We start from the raw sequence: 17,925 nt of genomic DNA on the forward strand, positions 1-17,925 counted from the left end.
GGAGAGTATATTAATTTTCTTAGCATTGTCCCCGCGATAATATTAATTCCCAGCTAGTCCCCACCTACGAGCGTCGCTTCCAGAATTTCCGATCCGACTTCGCGATTAGAGTCCGCGGACGAAGGTATTAAAATAAACGCTGTTCAATAACGATGACACTCCAGTGCCCCTTATTTCGCCCACGTTCGTACCGATTCTCGTTCTCGCCGTGGACGATATTCACGTGCGCGCACACACGGATCTAACGTAAACTGACGCACGCATACCCAGAGGGAGACAAAGGGAGGATATGAAACATCCGGCGATGGGGATACTATTAAAATGTCGCCTTCGGGTCTCCCTGCAAAGCTGCCGACTGAGTCATCATTCCGCGTCCCCTTTTCAGCTCGCAAGATTATTCTTCTTGGGGAACGAATAAGCGACGTTCGCGTGGGGGAGGGAGTTGCTAAGAAATTCTATGTCGCCGGAAAGGACGCGCCGCGAAATCCGCGCGGCGTGCTTAAAAGCTCATTCGGAGATCCCTGCGTGGGTCGTGAATTGTCGCGATACAACAGACTCGCATTATTTTGAGTCGCAATTGACTTATCTTACCAAGACTTTAGCTCGCGAAAGACTATCGCGCTTCTCCCTTTTTGCGCTGCAATTGTGCGATCAAAAAATATGTTGAAACGAACGAGTCAACGAGTTAGAATGAAAATAAAGTTTCGACGAACGAATGGCAAGCGGTATTCGATGCTGAATTAAAAAAAATGACAACCAATCTTTTCTTTTCCCGCAAACCTTTGTGTTTCTCCTCGGAAAAACGGGCAGGTAGAAAAATCACGTGAAGTACGGTGCTTCCAAGTGGCAATCGGCGGTCGCTTAAGGGGCAAGTTGAGGCTCTCGCTGCTTCCTTCGCAAGTATCACTGGTCTAAGTGAAAAGTTCGCTGCATTCTGGACCGCGCGGGTTGACCTTGTCCTGAAAGAGAAGCGTGTGTCTCAAATGGAGATGTAAAGAAACATGTGTGCGCAATAGATACACCAAGGAGGTTTCATTTCGCGCCTGTTTTCCGTATTACGCTCGACATTTCAATGTAACAATCTTACAATTGTTAACGCGGCCGTAAGACGATTGTCCGTTTACAAGTTTACGCAATCTCTCGCGATCGTTAGGCATTATTTGGAAAATAATTGAAACAGAAAGTCTCGCACACGCAGGTTCGAGGTCATTTTAAAATCTTGAGTGACTAAAGCTCGTTAACACTGCGCAAAGTTCGAGCCTGAACTATGCATACGTCAATTTGTCACGTGTTATTGGTTTTTACTTCATACATTACGTAAATACATTAGCTGCTGTCGACAACTTACTCGCTATTCAATTTCCCGTTTTTTTTTATAAAAATAAGTGGCTGATTAATTACTTTACTTAAAGAGGGAAATGCTAAATTTCACGTTTGCTCGAGGAACGAAGTATATTCTATATTTTCACCGGAAAAGCATTTCTAAAAATTAATGTACATTTATTATCGTTCTTTTCATAGACGCTTTCGTATTTCGATCGTTGAAATAGTGCGACCTTAAGAAGTAAAATATTCGATATCCGAATTGACATTAAAAGACTGAAATATTACAAAATTCGTTCTTTCTTTTCATTTATCGAAACGACACCACACGTACTGTATGTGTGTATTGTTCACTATTGTTTCTTATTAGACTTACAAACTTGTTAGTTTCAGTCATGCCATACTGTTCTTTCATTTAAAGCCGGAATAGCAAGCTGCTTTCGATCTGTACACGTAAGCCATTTAATTTGTATATTACGGGAATGTTTCCAGGAAACAGACAGTTTTAAATGCAAAAGGTGCAAAAGTGCAGAATTACTCCAGCGTCCCCTTAAGAGGATCCTAAAGTCATATGTTTTACCGACGCATTCGAATATAGTTTTTGCGCTGGTAAATCTTTTTATTAGCTTTTATGCACGAAATAATGCCAGGACAAGTTGCGGACCGCATAGCGGAACATTTGTATACTTAAAACACTCAGTTCAGTGGTCTAATAAAAACGATATTGGTATTTGAAATTTTCAATTCGTAGTTCTAACTAAATTTGAAATTGGCTGTATAAAATTGTAAGATTCTTCCACGCGATTAAAGTACGCATAAAGGCTAAACCAGGAACAGTCGACTTTTTATTTAAAAAAAACGAAGGAAAATTAAAATTATCACTTTATAATTGACTGAAGTTAGATAACTTCAATCCTTTATAAAGTGATATTTTTTATTTCTCTTTTTTTTATATATAAAATAAAGTCGACTGACCCTAGTCTTTATGCGTACTTTAATCGTGTGGACGAATCTTGCAATTTTATAAAGCCAATTTCAAATTTAGTTAGAAATACGAATTGACTCTTTCAAATACCAATATCTTTTTCATTAGACATCTGAACTGAGTGTTTTAAGTGTGAAAATGTTTTGCTACGCAATCTGCAACTTATCCCGGTACTGTTTCGTGCATGAAAGCTAATAAAAAGAATTACAAGCGCAAAAACTATATTTGACTGTGTCGGTAAAAAAGACGGCTGAAGGATCCCCTTAAGGATCCTCTGAGACGCGAAACGGGACGCAGGGTGTGCGCGGTAAAAATCTACTCGAAGTTGATTACAAGACGCGAAGGACGGGGCGCGTCTTAGCACGTATTCGGTACCCGGCGGCGCGCGTCAACCGTCTCGTCCTGCGGCTACAACAGGGTTGCGTTCAGAAACATCACCCGAGTGCCCCAGTGTATTATTTTATCCTTGTTTAACATACGGTGAGCAACAAGGATGAAATGATACACTGGGGCACTCGGGTAACGTTTCTGAACGCAGCCCAGGTGAACCTTACGCACGCACGTATTATCGTTTGAACGCCGCGTCGCGCGGCCGTTATGCTCGCGGCGCTCGATGCGCGTCACCGCTCACCGTAAACAAGGTCGTGTTGTTGTCGTTCGCGCGGCGCCGTACCACGCTCCGTGCGCGTGTTTGTGTACGAGTCGCCGTATCATTACCTTTGGAGACGCGGTCGCGCGAGGTTGGTGCCGGGCGAGGTGCCGGGTTAATATCGCGCTGCCCACAGACGTCTCTTCCTCTTCCTCTTCCCGTCCGCACTGCCGGTTAGTCGCGACTAGGGACCGGATGTTCGTGCTGCTTCCCGGTGTGCGCGCGGGGCGCCACTGCGTGTCGGACGCTCGCTCTGAAGTGAGACAGCAACATCTCGATCACTTCTTCGCGAGCGGCGGGTCTCGTCGGGGGAACGGCTGCCGTCTAGCTTTAACCGCACGAATGTCCGAGCCCTAGTCAGGTCCGCGGCGGTCCAGTTGCGTGATCGAGAGTCGCAGAAGGGAGGAGAGGAGGAAGACGGAGTCGACGTCGGAAACCTGTGCGCGTAAGTGTGAATCTCGGGCGACGCGGTGTCGACGCGGTACAAAGACGGAAGTGTCCGCGAGTGTCCGCGGTGCTGAATTCGAGTCCGTTTAGGTTAGGCGAGCTCGGAATATTGCGCGTCTCCCCGCGAGAAAGAGAGAGGGGGGGGGGAGGGGAAAGGCCGACTCGCGCGATTACCGTGTCGGTGGCTGTTCGTCGCGCCGGATATTTCCTTCACTCGTCCGCGTTCGCGCGCTCGCCGCCCTCCGTGCACGCTTCGGCAATTCGAGAGTGACTCGCGCGCCAAAGACCGCGCGGACGACTCGCCGCGTCGAGTCGCGTAAACGAGAAACCCGCGACGTTCAGTATTCTGCGCCTCGTACGTTGACGAACCGCCATCCGCTACGACTTGACTCGCGTCGTGTCACGTGACAGCGGCGTGAAGTTGCCGCTCTGAAGTCTGCCGAGCGTCATCGTTCCGCCATTGTTGGAGCCGCCGGCGACGCGGGGCGGATTGCTCGCGAGGGGCGACGCGTTTAATCTCGGTGAGTAGCCCGCGAGCGGGCGACCCGCGGCCGTTCGCGTCAACGCAAGTTCCGTCGTCAGTGTCGTCGTTCGGGACGAGATCCGTCGCGGCCGACGAGCCGGACGGCGCCGGTCGATCCGCGGGGCGCGCGTACCGGCTCGGGCGGAAAGATCGCCCCGACCGTTTACGAGTCCGTCGAAATGGGTCAAAGTCTGTATCTTACAATACAGCGAAAGCGCCGAAAGTGAGCGGCTTTGTCTCCTTCGAAGGGGACGGACAGAGACCGAGTCGGCGTCGGAAGTCAACGCGCAAAGAGCCGTAGACGTATGTCGCCATCCCTCGCGTCCGTTGCGTCGCGAGGCGACGCAAAGCCACGTCTACATGGAAGTCGTAAAGTCGTAGTCGTAAGAATAGTCGACTATGATTGGTCAATTCTTACGCGGCTAACGAAATTGACCAATCGCAGTCGATTGTTCTTACGACTACGACTCTGCGACTCGCATTGTAGACTCCGCATAAGATTCTTTGTGCGTCGACTTCCGGCGCTGACTTACGTCTCACGACGGAGTCGTAAGCAGTTGCGGCAATCTTTCCGCTCATTGTCAGACCCTTCGGCATCTTCGGCGGAATTGCCTTCTCTCTCTGTCTTTCTCTCTCGCGCGCGCGCTCTCTCTCTCTCACTCTCTCTCTCGCCCACGTTCGATCCACGTCGTGGCGTAATAAAGCGCGCGCGTCTCGTGCGATTAACGTCGGGAGTGGCGTTCAAAGTAACGCGCGATGGTCGATTCCCGTAACTGGGTGGCGCGAGTGTTGTGCGAGCAGTGTCGATCCCGAGAGGAGGAGGCGGCCCGGGGAGGCATCGTGCGTCGGCGGAGCAACCTCGAGGTAATTTGTTATTTAATTTCGTTATTGTTTATCATTATTGATCTATTTTTCATTTGCATTTGCGCGGAATTAATCGTTCGCGCGCCGCTTGTGCGCGCCACTTCGCGCGATATAAAATTAAGTGCGGAATATTCGTCGGGTTTCTCGCTGCGAGATTTTTTTTTTTAATACTTAATTATCATCGCAATTTCATTTGCGCTGTTGCGGATGAATAATTATTTGTGTGTTTTTGTATTGGATACACTTGTGTTCAATTAAATACGTATTTAACGAATATTGTTAACGCGTGTCGAATTTGCAATCCTTTGAATTATTCACGTGCGTGAGTTAGATTTTTATTTGTAAAATCGGAAGATTGCGGAGAAAAAGATCCTTTTCGGCGATACGTTTGTTCTATTTAACGTGTACGCGAAAAATATTTCAAGTGGCGCAACGGTGATTTTTTTTTGAAATATTGATTATTTTCTGCGTTGCGGTAGTACAAATTTTATATTGTATTTTACAGATTAACACGACGCAGCTGCAACTCCGCCGTTGTGCATCGCGTGATTGGTGAGTGACGAATCATCCTTTATTTTAATTTAAGTTAATGGATCTGTGAGCCAAAATATCACGGATAAGTGTAAAACTCCACCGGTTCGTTTCTGTAAAACGAACGAGCTGTGGACCAGAGTTAATACCTTTGATTTTTGAATATTTGTCGATTTACCGCGCGAGGTTGCACAAAAGTCACGGAATGCAATCGTCATTTTACATATTGGCGCATTTTGACACCATGTTCGACAGAATACTAATCGCGAGGCGATTGCCTGGAATCTGTGGGAAAAAGTTGCAACTAGAAAGACGAGAAATGTTTTTGCGGGCGCAAACTTGAGCCTCGTGAAAATGATTCTGTTACCGTTTATCACTTAAAAGTGACAAAACGTTGCTCTCTCTCGTCCAGAATTAAATATCGATGTAAAAGTAACGGCGCTCGACACAATTGTTTTTCAACGTGCACGCACGAAGTAAAAGGAAAAGCAATATCTCGAAATGGCTACGGTATAATCCAACTGGTTTATTTAATAAAGAACGCGCAAATAATTAATTGCATTCGTCTCATAGTCCGTCGATTTCTGTTTTAATCTTTGATATCCATTCGCATTTATTGGCAACTAAACTCCAACCGCTTCTCTCTCGAAACGAATTGAAACGACGAGAAGTCCGATGAATATCTCGCCGCGGAACGGATAATCAGTGTACACGGTAAGCATCGGTTACGAGCGCGCGTCGCACCGACGGCTTATAACTCGGGAATTCGTGCGCCACTGACATTTTTTCACACCGCGATATCCGTCACTAATTAATTCCAAGAGTACGCCGTTAAAATATCGCGCAAACGGCTGTCGGACACCCAGTAGATTTCAAGCCGCGTAGCGGCCGGGCTTGTTTTGTCCTGGCAGACCGAGGGATACCGGTGATTTATTAGCACAGGCAAGCAAATCCTTGTCGCATGCAAATAGAATAAACGAATGGAAAAAAGAAATGCGCAAATGATGCAGCCGCGAGCGTGTTATGGGGCGATAAAAGATTACTGGATAGAGGGGGAGGGAGAGAGAGAGAGAGAGAGAAAGAGCGGCAGCGGGCGCGCAGGAGATGAGTCTGCGCGCGGAAAAAACAAAATTAAAAGCCACGACGAAATGCGCAGAAATTGGAGATGAAATCAATTCGTGCGGTAACTCCGCCATGTGGAAACACCATGTGCATTAATTTCATTTATCGAATTTTAGTACAAAGCTAGCCCTATAGGAAAAAAAGAGGGACGGCAAATTGAATTGAAGGGTTTTATACGTCAGATCCGTTCAGCCTCGCATCCCCCCCCTTCTCCCCCTCCCGGTTCTGTATACGATATACGTAATTTTGTGCCGCTGAATCTGTTTTAAATTTAAGAGATTACATTGCGTAAGAAATCGAGGCAGCATTCGCGCGCGCGCGAGTATTAAGCCATTGTGATTGATTTCGCTGAAAGGGTTCGGCGTGAAAAATGAAGCTCTCTCTCTCTCTTTCTCGCTGTGATACGCTTGATAGTATCCAAGCCGCGCGCATTGTAACTTTTACGTAAATGTATCGTTTATGCATCTCTCGCCGCGGGCGCGATCGTCGCCGCGACGCCGCGCGTTACGTTCCGATAAGCACTCGCGGCGGCAAACCGCGTGGGCCACCCCTCCCGAGAAACTCGCTGGCTGCACCCAGGGCGGCGGGGCGATAATCCGATATAATGACGATGACGAAAGTAAGGACGGCGATAAAGGTAAACGACGGTCTCGTCACATCTTTCAGCCGGATGGCGTGGCGAGTCCTTTTTCCGCCTCGCCCTCGCCCTCGCCCCGCCTCGTTCTCTGTCACCACGCCGTACGTCGGTCGCTCAATTCCCGACGAAATGGAATATCGATACGCGGAACATCCCGAGGGAAGTGTAGCGAATATTGAAAAATTCTTGCCTGAAAGGAAAAAAAAGAGCGGCGGAAGGGAGCGGGCGAGAAGGCGGGCGGAAGGGTGGGTGGGCTCGCGGCGGGGCGCGGGAGGGTGAGAGCAGAGACCGCGTTACAGAGTCGTTTGCATTTTTTGGAAAATATAATCGACCGGCTTGAATTGATCGGCGCCGAGACAATTGGCCGGCGCTCGTCGCGCTCGTTTGCCTTCGCTCGAATTCACGGCTGCGGACGCGCCGCGGAAAAACCGCTGATCGGCCGCGACGCGACGCGACGCGACGCGCCGCGCCGAGAGGGAAATTCGACCTGGAATTTATTCTCACAACAATGCGCGTGTTATTGCAGTTCTCGATTTGAAATGTATGCACCACCTCCCCCCCCCCCCCCCTCCCGCCCCGGTCGCTTCGCCCGGCGACTCCGATAAGTAAAGAGAGACGCTTCGCTTAGGACATACCGCCGTTGCGTTATTATTCCGATTCGTCGCATATTATTATATGCGTGCGTATCACGCTCTGCTTAGCATCGATAATAATATTTTGTCCGCGAGTGCGGTTAAAAATGCATAAATTTATCGCCGGGTGTGTAATTTTAGATTCAATAACAGCTATCGCTGATGCTCGCTCATCGGTTACGCGATAAACTCTATTGTCCGTAAAAAAAAAACAACTAATAGCTTTCCACGATGTATTGTTTAAAAAAGTTGCTGTCAATAAATTTGAAAACCGGATACAAAAATCGCTTTGAAAATCGCGCAGTTCCGGCGGGAGAACGTTAACGGCAATTTGGCCTCGAGTGCTCCGACTTTTGAATCCGTCCATCGCAGGCTTCAGGCACACATCGGGCTACAGAGGAATACAGTTTATTTTTTTATTTTATTATTTTTTTTTTACGCGGAGCGCATTTGCGCGCGACAGAGATGATTGTTGCAGAAAGGGGGATGCTTTGCGGGCGGGGCGACCGGGGGTCGGTTTAAACGCACATTCGAAATTTCGATTAAATGGGATTTCGATACACGCAACGGAACACGTCCCGAAGGGAAATTTACCGAATGTAGCGCCGGCGTGTCCGATCGGAGATACGAGAGGGGCAGTTTTCGGCCGGTACGAAGTCATTGGTCCAGCCAGGGGTGAACGGGGGTGGGGGGGGGGAGGGGTGCGGGCGGTATAATGCGAAATGAAATTGTCACGATAATCGTCCGCGAGCGTGTACATGTATCGCGGCGGGATAAGCTGCGCGACGAATAATATACCGCGATTGTCAGCGCCCGGCGCGTATTCGCGCGCGGGAAACTTTACCGTGTACGAATGACGAGGATCTCCCACTTTGTACACAAATCAATCGGCCGACGGGGAGCTCAATTATCGTCGGACGCGTGAATTACACCCGCGGCAATTCGTAATCGGAGATGTCGGGCTCGCGGCGTTTCCGAACGCGATCTGTTGCAGCGTCTTCGCGGCTCGCTCGAAGAGGGATTATTACGTAGGAATTGTTGCTGGGTGTCCCAGTAAGCTCGGTGGAGCTTTTCACCGGCGCAGATTCTCTGTGGGAAATTCTAAGACGAAAATCCTTGCGCAGAAAAGTCGAGGCTGTTATAGATTTTAAATGGGAAGCGCCGATTGGTGACTAATCAGTTTACGGGAATTTCGCGCGGTCAGATCTGGTACATCGTGAAAGTGCTGCTTCTTAAAGAACTTTCTTTGTCATGTTCAGAATTGTCAATTTCTAGAAACCGAATCAATGTGCAAGGACACGATGTATCGTGCCTGAACGCTCGAAATTTCCGCAAACTGATGACTCAATCGTAAGTAAACCGACCAAAAGTAGAAAAAGTTGAAATTTAAATATATTGTAGTTGTAAATTTGATCTATCGGTACGCGAAATTTCAGACCCGGTCGCCGATAAAATAAAATAAAGAAAAAATGTTAAAATTATATTTTTTAACATTACAGTAACAGTTACATAACAGTTACATCTGTATTATAATTTTCTACTCAACAAGATAAATGTAATATAACACCTATGTTATATTACGTTTATATTCGGTACTTCTCTCGATTAGCTAGGCTGGAACTGATAGAAGTAATTTGTCATAAAATTAGAAACGGGAGAAATATGACACGCGCGACTTATTATCGCGGGGAAGGGCGGAATAGAGCGAAGACGATTTACACCAGCCAGGTGTAACCACCGACTGCAATTTTACACTCTACAATTGACATTTTTCTTATTGCCTCTCTTTTGTCTTGGCACGTTTCTTACGGAATTAAATAAAAAATGCATCGCGCATTTCCGCGTCTACGCGCGCCTCCTTTTGCCGCGGCGCGACGACAGTTAATGACCGGTTCCTTTCTTTCATCTTCCGGTATATTCCATGCCAGACTGAGAATTGGTCCCGGAGGGGGCGGCGGAGGAAAACGGGGACTCGGGGCGGTGCGCGCGCTCGCGCGCGTTAAAGGATCGAAGAAACGTAAAAAGCCGGAAAAAAGCCGAGGGTTATCGATATGCGGGCGAAGTAAAACGGAATCGAAATGAGACAGTGAAACGTCGCTTTGACGGTACGTCGATCAAAGCGCGAGACGACGGTAAACGCGAAAATCTTTTTGTACTCGGAGAGAATTCATCTTCGTTGAGCACGTTCCTCCGCTCTCGATTATCAATCGCAGTCTCCTGAAACCATCGCCCGGAAAAATGTCGGTCCTTTGAGGCGCGAATTATGGACTCGATCGGCCCCGACGAATAGTTAAGATTGCTCCAATCTGACGAGCGCTCGTATATAATTGCACCCTTCGTCTTAGTCACGCGCTTAGTCGTCGCGAGCCACGCGTCGAACGGCTAACGACGTCGCGAGAGAAGCAGCATTCTATTTCACTATTATACCCGACCGCTTTGTGTCGCGGACAGGGACAGGCAGCACAAATCACCAACTTAATACTCTCTCTTTGAAGTTGAAATTCTTCCATTCGTCGGACGCCGATCCGTACAATTCACGCACGGTGGGCTTTGTAAACATTTTCTTCCTTCCGAGACCAAGAGACGCTTTTTCGCTAACGGGCTTTGTCCTTTGCTCCGTCTAATGCACTGCCTAATTGCGGCTCTGCATAGAGTTTCTTAAACGATACACAAATACGAAGATAAAAATTTGGCTCGTCAATTGAATAAATATAATTATGGGAAACCTGCTGTTAATTAGTGCGAAAATATTAACAAGAATATTTATGAAATGTGTCGGTTAAGTTGTTGGGTGGTTCTACTTTGATTTTCCAACTCGCCAATCGCAAATCGCTAAATTAAGTTATTGCATATTTGACGAGACGCTAATGCAAGAAAGATTAACATCTGAATTGATGATGTCATCCATTTTGCATCTGGCAACGCTTGTCTGGCGGTGCATGCGTTTACTACTACATTATCGCGCAGCTATTGGATAATTATTTATGTCTCTAGAGGCACGACGCCCATTCTATTCTAAGTTCGACCACTACGACGTACGTGAATTAATTGATAATTACTACATGCGATGGTACTAATCGGAGCTTTGACATTAAGGTGTTCAATAAAATGATATAAAATGAAAAATCATACGCGCATGACAAAGTGGATCAGTGATAAATTATTAATGAAGCAAATAACGAGATATAAAGAGAGAGAAATAGTTTCTAATATTTCTCACGTATGTACGTTAATGCGTTACTTAAAATTCCGTTAAGACCTTTTGAACAAATATTAATGAATGTAAACAAATAAATAAGAATATAAGGAAATCTAAAAAGTTGATATTACATTTACGATATACGTATTTAATTAGCATGGGCTAATTAGCACAAGTCAATTGCAAATGGAATCTGCATTTAGAGACGTAAATCCGTTGTGTTGGAAGAAAGTGTACTGCCCCTAAAATCGAGATGATAATTATCCCAATGCAATGTAGAGGGAGGGAGACAGGGGAAGGGAGACAGAGTGAGAGAAATTGCTCGAATTCATAGTGTCACACCATCGCTGTTGGCGGGCGATCGGCAGCATCGGGAAGCGACGCCCGCACGTTCGTCGCCGGTGCCGTGCGGTAATTTGAAATGCAGGAGCACGTCGCGCATTATATATTGACTGCACTACTAGCGTCTGCGATGTCGCCAGCATTTCCGAAGTTGTCCCTCACGAAATCCAACGCGCGGCGGCTGCTGGACCGCGTCGATCGCCCGTTCGCCGTCCAAGCTCTTACTTTTACTTCTTTCGGGAGTTGCCGAGTTTCGCGTAATGGAAAGTAATTTCGAGAGTAACGACGTCTACCACGAAAAGATTGCGGCGAAAGGTATCATGATCGACGCGAAGTGCCACAAAAAAGGGAATTAATAAAGAGTCGCTTCAAAACGACTTATTGGGCATTTAATTTTTTAATATCTCCGAGTACTTTCTATGTGTATTCGTATAGACAGTAACAAGGGGGTAACTTAGCCACCAGCTAAAATTTTGTTCCACTGATTACACGATTTCGTCTGATTACAAATAATCTCATCTAATTGCAAATAATTTTCTTATATGCACGGTTAAAAATATGTAACGTTGTTAAACCTCAAAGAGCTGTTAGGTCTCCTCAAAATATATTTTTCTTATTTTACTAAAAGAAGTATTTGCTTGTACAGGTAATTTCAGTTAAGATTCTAGTATTCGGCCACGTGTTCCCTTGCTTTCCACTTTTCCCACTAGTCTAACCGTGGTCTTAACGAAAAGTCATATAGCAAGTCTACACTTGCAATTAATAATCTTTATTATTTAGAACGATCACAAATGCACTGAAACGTTAATACACCTTTGCGCGCATATTTGGAACAATAAACGGTAAATACAAATACAAAATTACTTTTCGTTAAGACCACGATTTAAAAATTAACCATCGGAAACACTATTTAATTGGTTTATCGGATGGAAAATTGTTTCAGTGGATTTGTGATCGTTCTAAATAATAAAGATTATTAATTGCAAGTGTAGACTTGCGATATGACTGACCTATGGTGTACTGTAGTAAAAATGTACTGTGATAAAACTAAATAAAGCAGAAACGCGCGGTATCTGAATATCGATAATCATAAAAACGTAACGCTAGTGTCAATTAATTGATTATGAATTGTAGCGATAAATTTTTTATCGTGAGATACGTTAACACATATTGTATTGCGTTTTTCATTGATATCTAATTTAAATTATAGATTTTCACAAAGTCTGTTAATAAATTGCAGTCAGATATATTATGATCCACAGAACAAGTAAAAATTGATTACTAGATATTTATTTAGAATTTAAATTATAGACTTTCACAAATCTCTTACTAATAAATTGCATTCAGATATTTCACGGTCCGCGGAATAATTTAAAATGTTGCACTGGATATTTTTCAGGATGTTACTGTTCTCTTATTCTTGAAATGAGCGCGAAGTTCGTATGAAAGAAAAGAGCTTTCCTTTATCAGAATAATTCTGTTACTTTCGAAGTTTTGCGATAAAAAAAAACAGAAGGAGCGGACCGTCGTATCTCGCGATACCAATTGCAGACACAATCATAGTAATCAATCATAAAATGGACGAGCCGTAATGAATCGATAGACAATGTGCGTGCTATTTGCCTTGGGCCAGTCGATAGACAGATGATGGATAGTACTTGCGTTTCGAGTCCAGTCAAAAATAGCTGCGTGTAGACAGGTATAGGGAAAGGACACCGGTGTTTGCGGGGAGGCTGAAAGGAACGGAGAGCGGCGGCGGCGGGGGGGGGGGATAGACCGGAGGGCGAGCCGTTATACTAATTTGGCGGGCGCTCGTTAACGACCCCTTTGAGGTCATAACTTTTGCCGCAAGCTCGACGCGTGTGCGAGCGCGGGTAGTGGCGCGAAGCGCGCGATGTACCCGGTGTCCTTTCTGCACCGCGCGCGTCTCCCTTTCTCCTTCCTTCCCGTCGCGTTGTCGCCCCACTACCGGCGGTTTCAACAGCGTTTCAACACTACTCGGCAGTCGGTACTCCAAAAGCATCGCAGAGCTTTCGTTGCCCCCTTCACTCTGTCTCCCTTCGTCCAACCCTCCTCCCTCCCCCCCCTCCCTCGCTCGGCCCTCTCTCTTTCTCCCCGTTTCTTTCTCCCTCCGTGCCAGGGGGGCACGCACGTTACTCGGCGAGCTTTCGGGCGCATGCCCGGCCAATCAGCGCGCACGGCGCGCAACGTAATCGCGGGTTCACCAAGTGGGGATGAGAAACGTGCTCTCATCTCGCGGACGCTCCTCGAGGAGCTTTCCCGCAAGCTCAGTAAGCGCCGCGAGCTCGCCGTGGCCGGGAGCGCCTCGCGGTTGGCACGCGAATGGGTAAAATATAATCCTTGTACTCCAAGACTTATCCCCGGCGACGGGAGGCGACTCTGCTATTCTTCAAGTTCTGAAACTTCGTGCGGGGGGAAAGTTCCACGAAGGGAAGTCGCGAGTCGGCGAGTCTCGTGATACTCTCGCCGACGTTTGTTTCCCGCGAACTTGTGCGATTAGCTCGTGTCACGGCGAGACATACTACTCGGCAATTCTCCGGAAAATTGCTTTGACGGGGCGGGGGGGAGGGAAGGACGTAAAGGAATTACTCCATTAAACACCGGACGAAAGTAACTTTTTATTTGCGAGAGAAAAGGAAGGGAGACAATTTAGCTGAAGCCTCGCATCCCCTTCACGTCGTTGGATGCTTTGATCAAAGATAAAAGTTGGACTATATTCGATGAATAGGAGGAGGTCTAGTTGCGCTAAGGGGCACTTCAACTTACTTCGCTAAGTTACGCTGAGAGGATCCCGGATCGAGGAAGCTAGCCCGTGAGGAATTGCGAGGTAGCTTTCGGCGAGCTGACGTCATCTAGAACAAACAAGTAGATTCGCGGCGGGGAGGGTATTATGTCCCAAGGCTAGAGGAAAGAAAGCGAAGGCGGCAGGAGCAGCAGGAGGCAGCGGCCGGAAAAGGGGAAGGTGAAGAAAGAAGAGAGCGAGCGGGGGAGAGTAGAAAGACGTCAGAGGAAGCGTCGAAGACGGAGTAGAAGGCTCGGAAGCCCGAGCCTCGGGGTTATTACGACAGGCAAGTTAGACAGGCGAGATAGAATTTCGATCGAGGTACTTCCGGGTGCCCGTGGTGGTTAAGAGCCGCTTAATGCGATCAGCCCTAATTAGCAATCAGCTATTTCGCAATCGCAGCTCGCTTTTTCGCTCGGCGATCCTGCGTGATCTAATTAAGATACCGTCATCGCTGTCGTCATTGTCGTCGGAGGGAGGGTTGGAGGTCGATCCCGTCTCCGATGCCAGCTCGAGATACTTTCGGCGTGATTCGGCAATGATGACGGGCGCAGCATTCCCCGGGAACGTCTCCTCGCTCGTCATCGACTGATCGATCGGAAGACTTGATCCCATGCATTAATAGGAAGAGGACGAACGATGCTCGATAAAGCCACATAAGAATCGCGCGTGCCCGTTTCTCGTCGCTTTTCTTTCGTCGAGGGAGACGGAAAGGGAAGGAGCGAAGATGTGCGCGAGATCGTTGCTACTGTGCGTCCTCGGCATCATCGCTGTCGTCAACGGTAAGCCCATGACAACGTTAGAATTATAGCACGACCGTAGGTTTATCTTCCCGGAGTAGTTTTCTGTCTTGTGCGTGAAAAGGGGGGACATTTTTTTTTATGGAGAAACCTAATCGTTTCGTATAATTTGTGCTTTTAAAGAAGCGCGATTGAAAATGTTTGGCAATTTACGACAGTTCAGGTGTTTAACTGAGGGTCTTCGTTATTTTGATGATCATTGAACACATTCGTATGGTCAATGATTATTTCTAAAAGGATTAATAGGGAACGTTGCGAAACTTAGCGAGAGATTTCTGCGAGATCTCTAGGCACTATCTCAATCGTAATTGCTGTTGGGGTGAGAATTGAGGTGAGAAGAAAGACGGGGTGGGGTAGAATTGATAAATATTAAAAACGATTGTTCTTTTACGTTTATTTCAAACTCCGATGCGTCAAGAGCGTTGTCCCGCGACATGCACTTGATCTTTCCAAGCTAATTCGAAATTCGCGTGTAAATTCTGCGCCCGGCTCCGGAAACGTAAGTAAGAGCTAACCCATCATTCTTTATGTTTCTTGTTCTCCGGCGTGCTTTTCTCCGGCGCGGCGTTGACGGGCGACACGGATGGACCTCGCGGAAAAAGAACGACGCGAGGTGGAGGAAGGGACCCGACGAAAATGCTCGCTCGTCGAGCACGCGGGAACACGACGGTTTTATACATGGCCGGTTTTTATGGGCGCACGCCATACGCGCGTGCCGATGGTCGTAATCTATGTGCTGAAATCGGGGGACGACGACGGCGAGAGAGACCGGGTGGTATAGTACGATGGGGGTGAAAGAGAGACAGAAAGCGAGAGAGAGAGAGAGAGAGAGAGGGGGGGGGGCAGCGAGGTGGACGTACATTTTCGCAAAGAGTGAAAGAGGGTCACGGTAAAAGAGAAGAGAAAGAATGAGGGAGGGAAGAAAAAGCTCGGGCCAGGTTGAGGTTGTTAACGTGTGCTAACGGAGCTCTCCCGTTGTACGAACTGCGACGGAAAAAGGGCTGATATTTTGGCTGTTTCAATGTGTCGGCGACAGAAAAAAAAACCGGCCATCGACGCGACAAAAATTACGCCAGCAAGAGTCAGGGAGGGAGATGGGGCGGGGGTGGCATCAGTTTCGTTCAGGGTAAATTGAAAGACTGGCCGAATAATGATTCTCTTTTGCAGTGGTTTCAGCGCACTGTACGCATTCACCATTCGAGACTCTGTTCCCTTTTTACCATCGTTTTAAAATCCCTCTGCCGAGTAGAAAAACCGTGCAGCAGCGTGCTGTTTGCGCATTTCCGCGGGACCTGTATATCTTTTAATTGCGGCTTTTTTTCAAATACTCGAGAGCGCAATTTTCACTTCGCAGAATTTTATTGGGACGTCGTAATCGTCGGCGGGGCGCTTTAATATTAAAAAAAATAACTGTCGCGACAAGAAATCCTTGTGAAACGACCATAGGGATGATGTTAGGGTGATTTTGAAACCGCGTATACTTTATCACAATATTTTTTTCCACCTGAAAGGGTTTTGTTTGCGTGGCAGTGTTTGTGTTTGATGACCGTGTTTATATTAATTAATATAATCCGGTGCGTGGTGTACCGCGGCTTTCGCGGCTGCACCATTGCGCGGAAAAGCTAATTCCGAATACCCGCAAAAGAGAGGCGCTTTTTGGCTAGGACGTGTAACAAAAATGCAGAAATATATACATATATCGGTGTGTTGGTGTAAACGCTTCGCTCAGCGCGGCAAGATACGCCCGTTGCCTCCGCCATTGTTTGAACTCCGTGTAATTAATTAATCGTGACGTTATGCGCGGCATCACAAATATTTGAGATAAAAATGCATAACTGTATGCATCGAGCATCGTGATTAATGGCGGACATGAACGCTCGCTATGTGTGTGCGCCGAGAGAGTAGCTGAAGCAAAATTTCATTGCAATTGTAAACAGCGAAAAATAGGGAAACATTTATTAACAGAAAGCAACAATCGCGCAGTATCAAGGAAGGTAACACTATAAATATCCGAACAAACAATCAACAAGGTTGAAATAATTTAAGGGGGTCTTTAAAGAGCGGAACGAAATAGAATATAATAACATTACTGTATCTTGTTTTTCCCCTTCCCTCTTTGCTACGCATTTCGCGAGGCATTTTGTAGCTCGTGCGTCTCGTTTATCACGCACGGCGCGGCTGTGAGACACGAACAACAGGGGCCAAATCTCAGTCGCGCGATTCGATTCCCGTCCGTATACGCGCGAACTGTCGGGTATTGTCGGATTCGAACCAATCATCGTCAGCAGGCTGCGCGAGCGTGATTCCAGGCGATAGAAAGCACAGAACTTGCACGTTATATCGGTCGCCTCCGGAAATCTAGTCCTCCTCCTGGTATTGGCTATCGCGCGAAATCGGCCATCGTCCGGAGACGATCGCCGTTTCTCGGTTCGATCGGTCCGATGATGATCATGCATTTAACTTCCGGCCGTCTTAAAAGGATTTTAACCTGGAAACGGAAGTCTCGAGGTACATATGTACATATGTAGTCGTTTCTTGGCGAAATACGTATTGTATACAGACCGAATACGAAAGTCTATACAAGGCTCTGCTGGATATACAAGCCGAATTTACATCCGTAAAATGTTCGCGTAAAGTGGATAACGATACGATGATAATAACGACAATTGTCTATGAAGGGAAGATTACAGGGTAATTTGTTAGTTGACTCTCTTTCTTCCACTCTTGCCGCGCCGGCGGCTTCGTGTGAACTTGTCATTAAGGCGACAAGACGGCGGACAGCGTCACACAGTTTCAAGTATTTGCGTGCTACGTCTCTTGACCGTGACTAGAAAATCACCGGTGGCATCTGCGCACAGCGTGCGCCGCATGTTCGCGTGAACACGCGGGCTGACGCCTTTAATGACGCGCGCGCGGCGTCAGCGGGATTGACGGTTTGAGCTCTAACAATTCGCAAATAACAATTCGCTCCAAATCATTGACGGCTTGACAATGAATTACGATAAATAATCTCTCGGCCTATTCTATTGAATTACGGTAAGCGAAAGAGACTCCTGAATGTACAATTG

At 47.0% G+C, this 17,925-nt stretch overlaps 2 protein-coding genes across 4 annotated transcripts in view; one reads left to right on the plus strand and one right to left on the minus strand.

The window, feature by feature from the left end:
• Positions 1-931: 931 nt before the first annotated feature.
• Positions 932-17,925, minus strand: part of LOC105560627 — a 227,897-nt gene continuing 210,903 nt past the window's right edge. The window contains exon 3 of the transcript XR_001008844.1: positions 932-959. The gene's annotated coding sequence lies outside the window, so the exon portion shown is untranslated. The remainder of the gene's footprint in view (positions 960-17,925) is intronic.
• Positions 13,843-17,925, plus strand: part of LOC105560628 (carbonic anhydrase-related protein 10) — a 139,424-nt gene continuing 135,341 nt past the window's right edge. For all 3 annotated transcript variants that reach the window (XM_012009884.1, XM_012009885.1, XM_012009886.1), the window contains exon 1: positions 13,843-14,839. In XM_012009884.1, the coding sequence (XP_011865274.1) occupies positions 14,785-14,839 (55 nt within the window). In that variant the 5' untranslated portion in view covers positions 13,843-14,784. The remainder of the gene's footprint in view (positions 14,840-17,925) is intronic.

The sequence above is a fragment of the Vollenhovia emeryi genome, unplaced genomic scaffold (assembly GCF_000949405.1).
Source record: "Vollenhovia emeryi isolate VEMERY1.0 unplaced genomic scaffold, V.emery_V1.0 DF939226.1, whole genome shotgun sequence".
Classification (NCBI taxonomy): Eukaryota; Metazoa; Arthropoda; class Insecta; order Hymenoptera; family Formicidae; genus Vollenhovia; species Vollenhovia emeryi.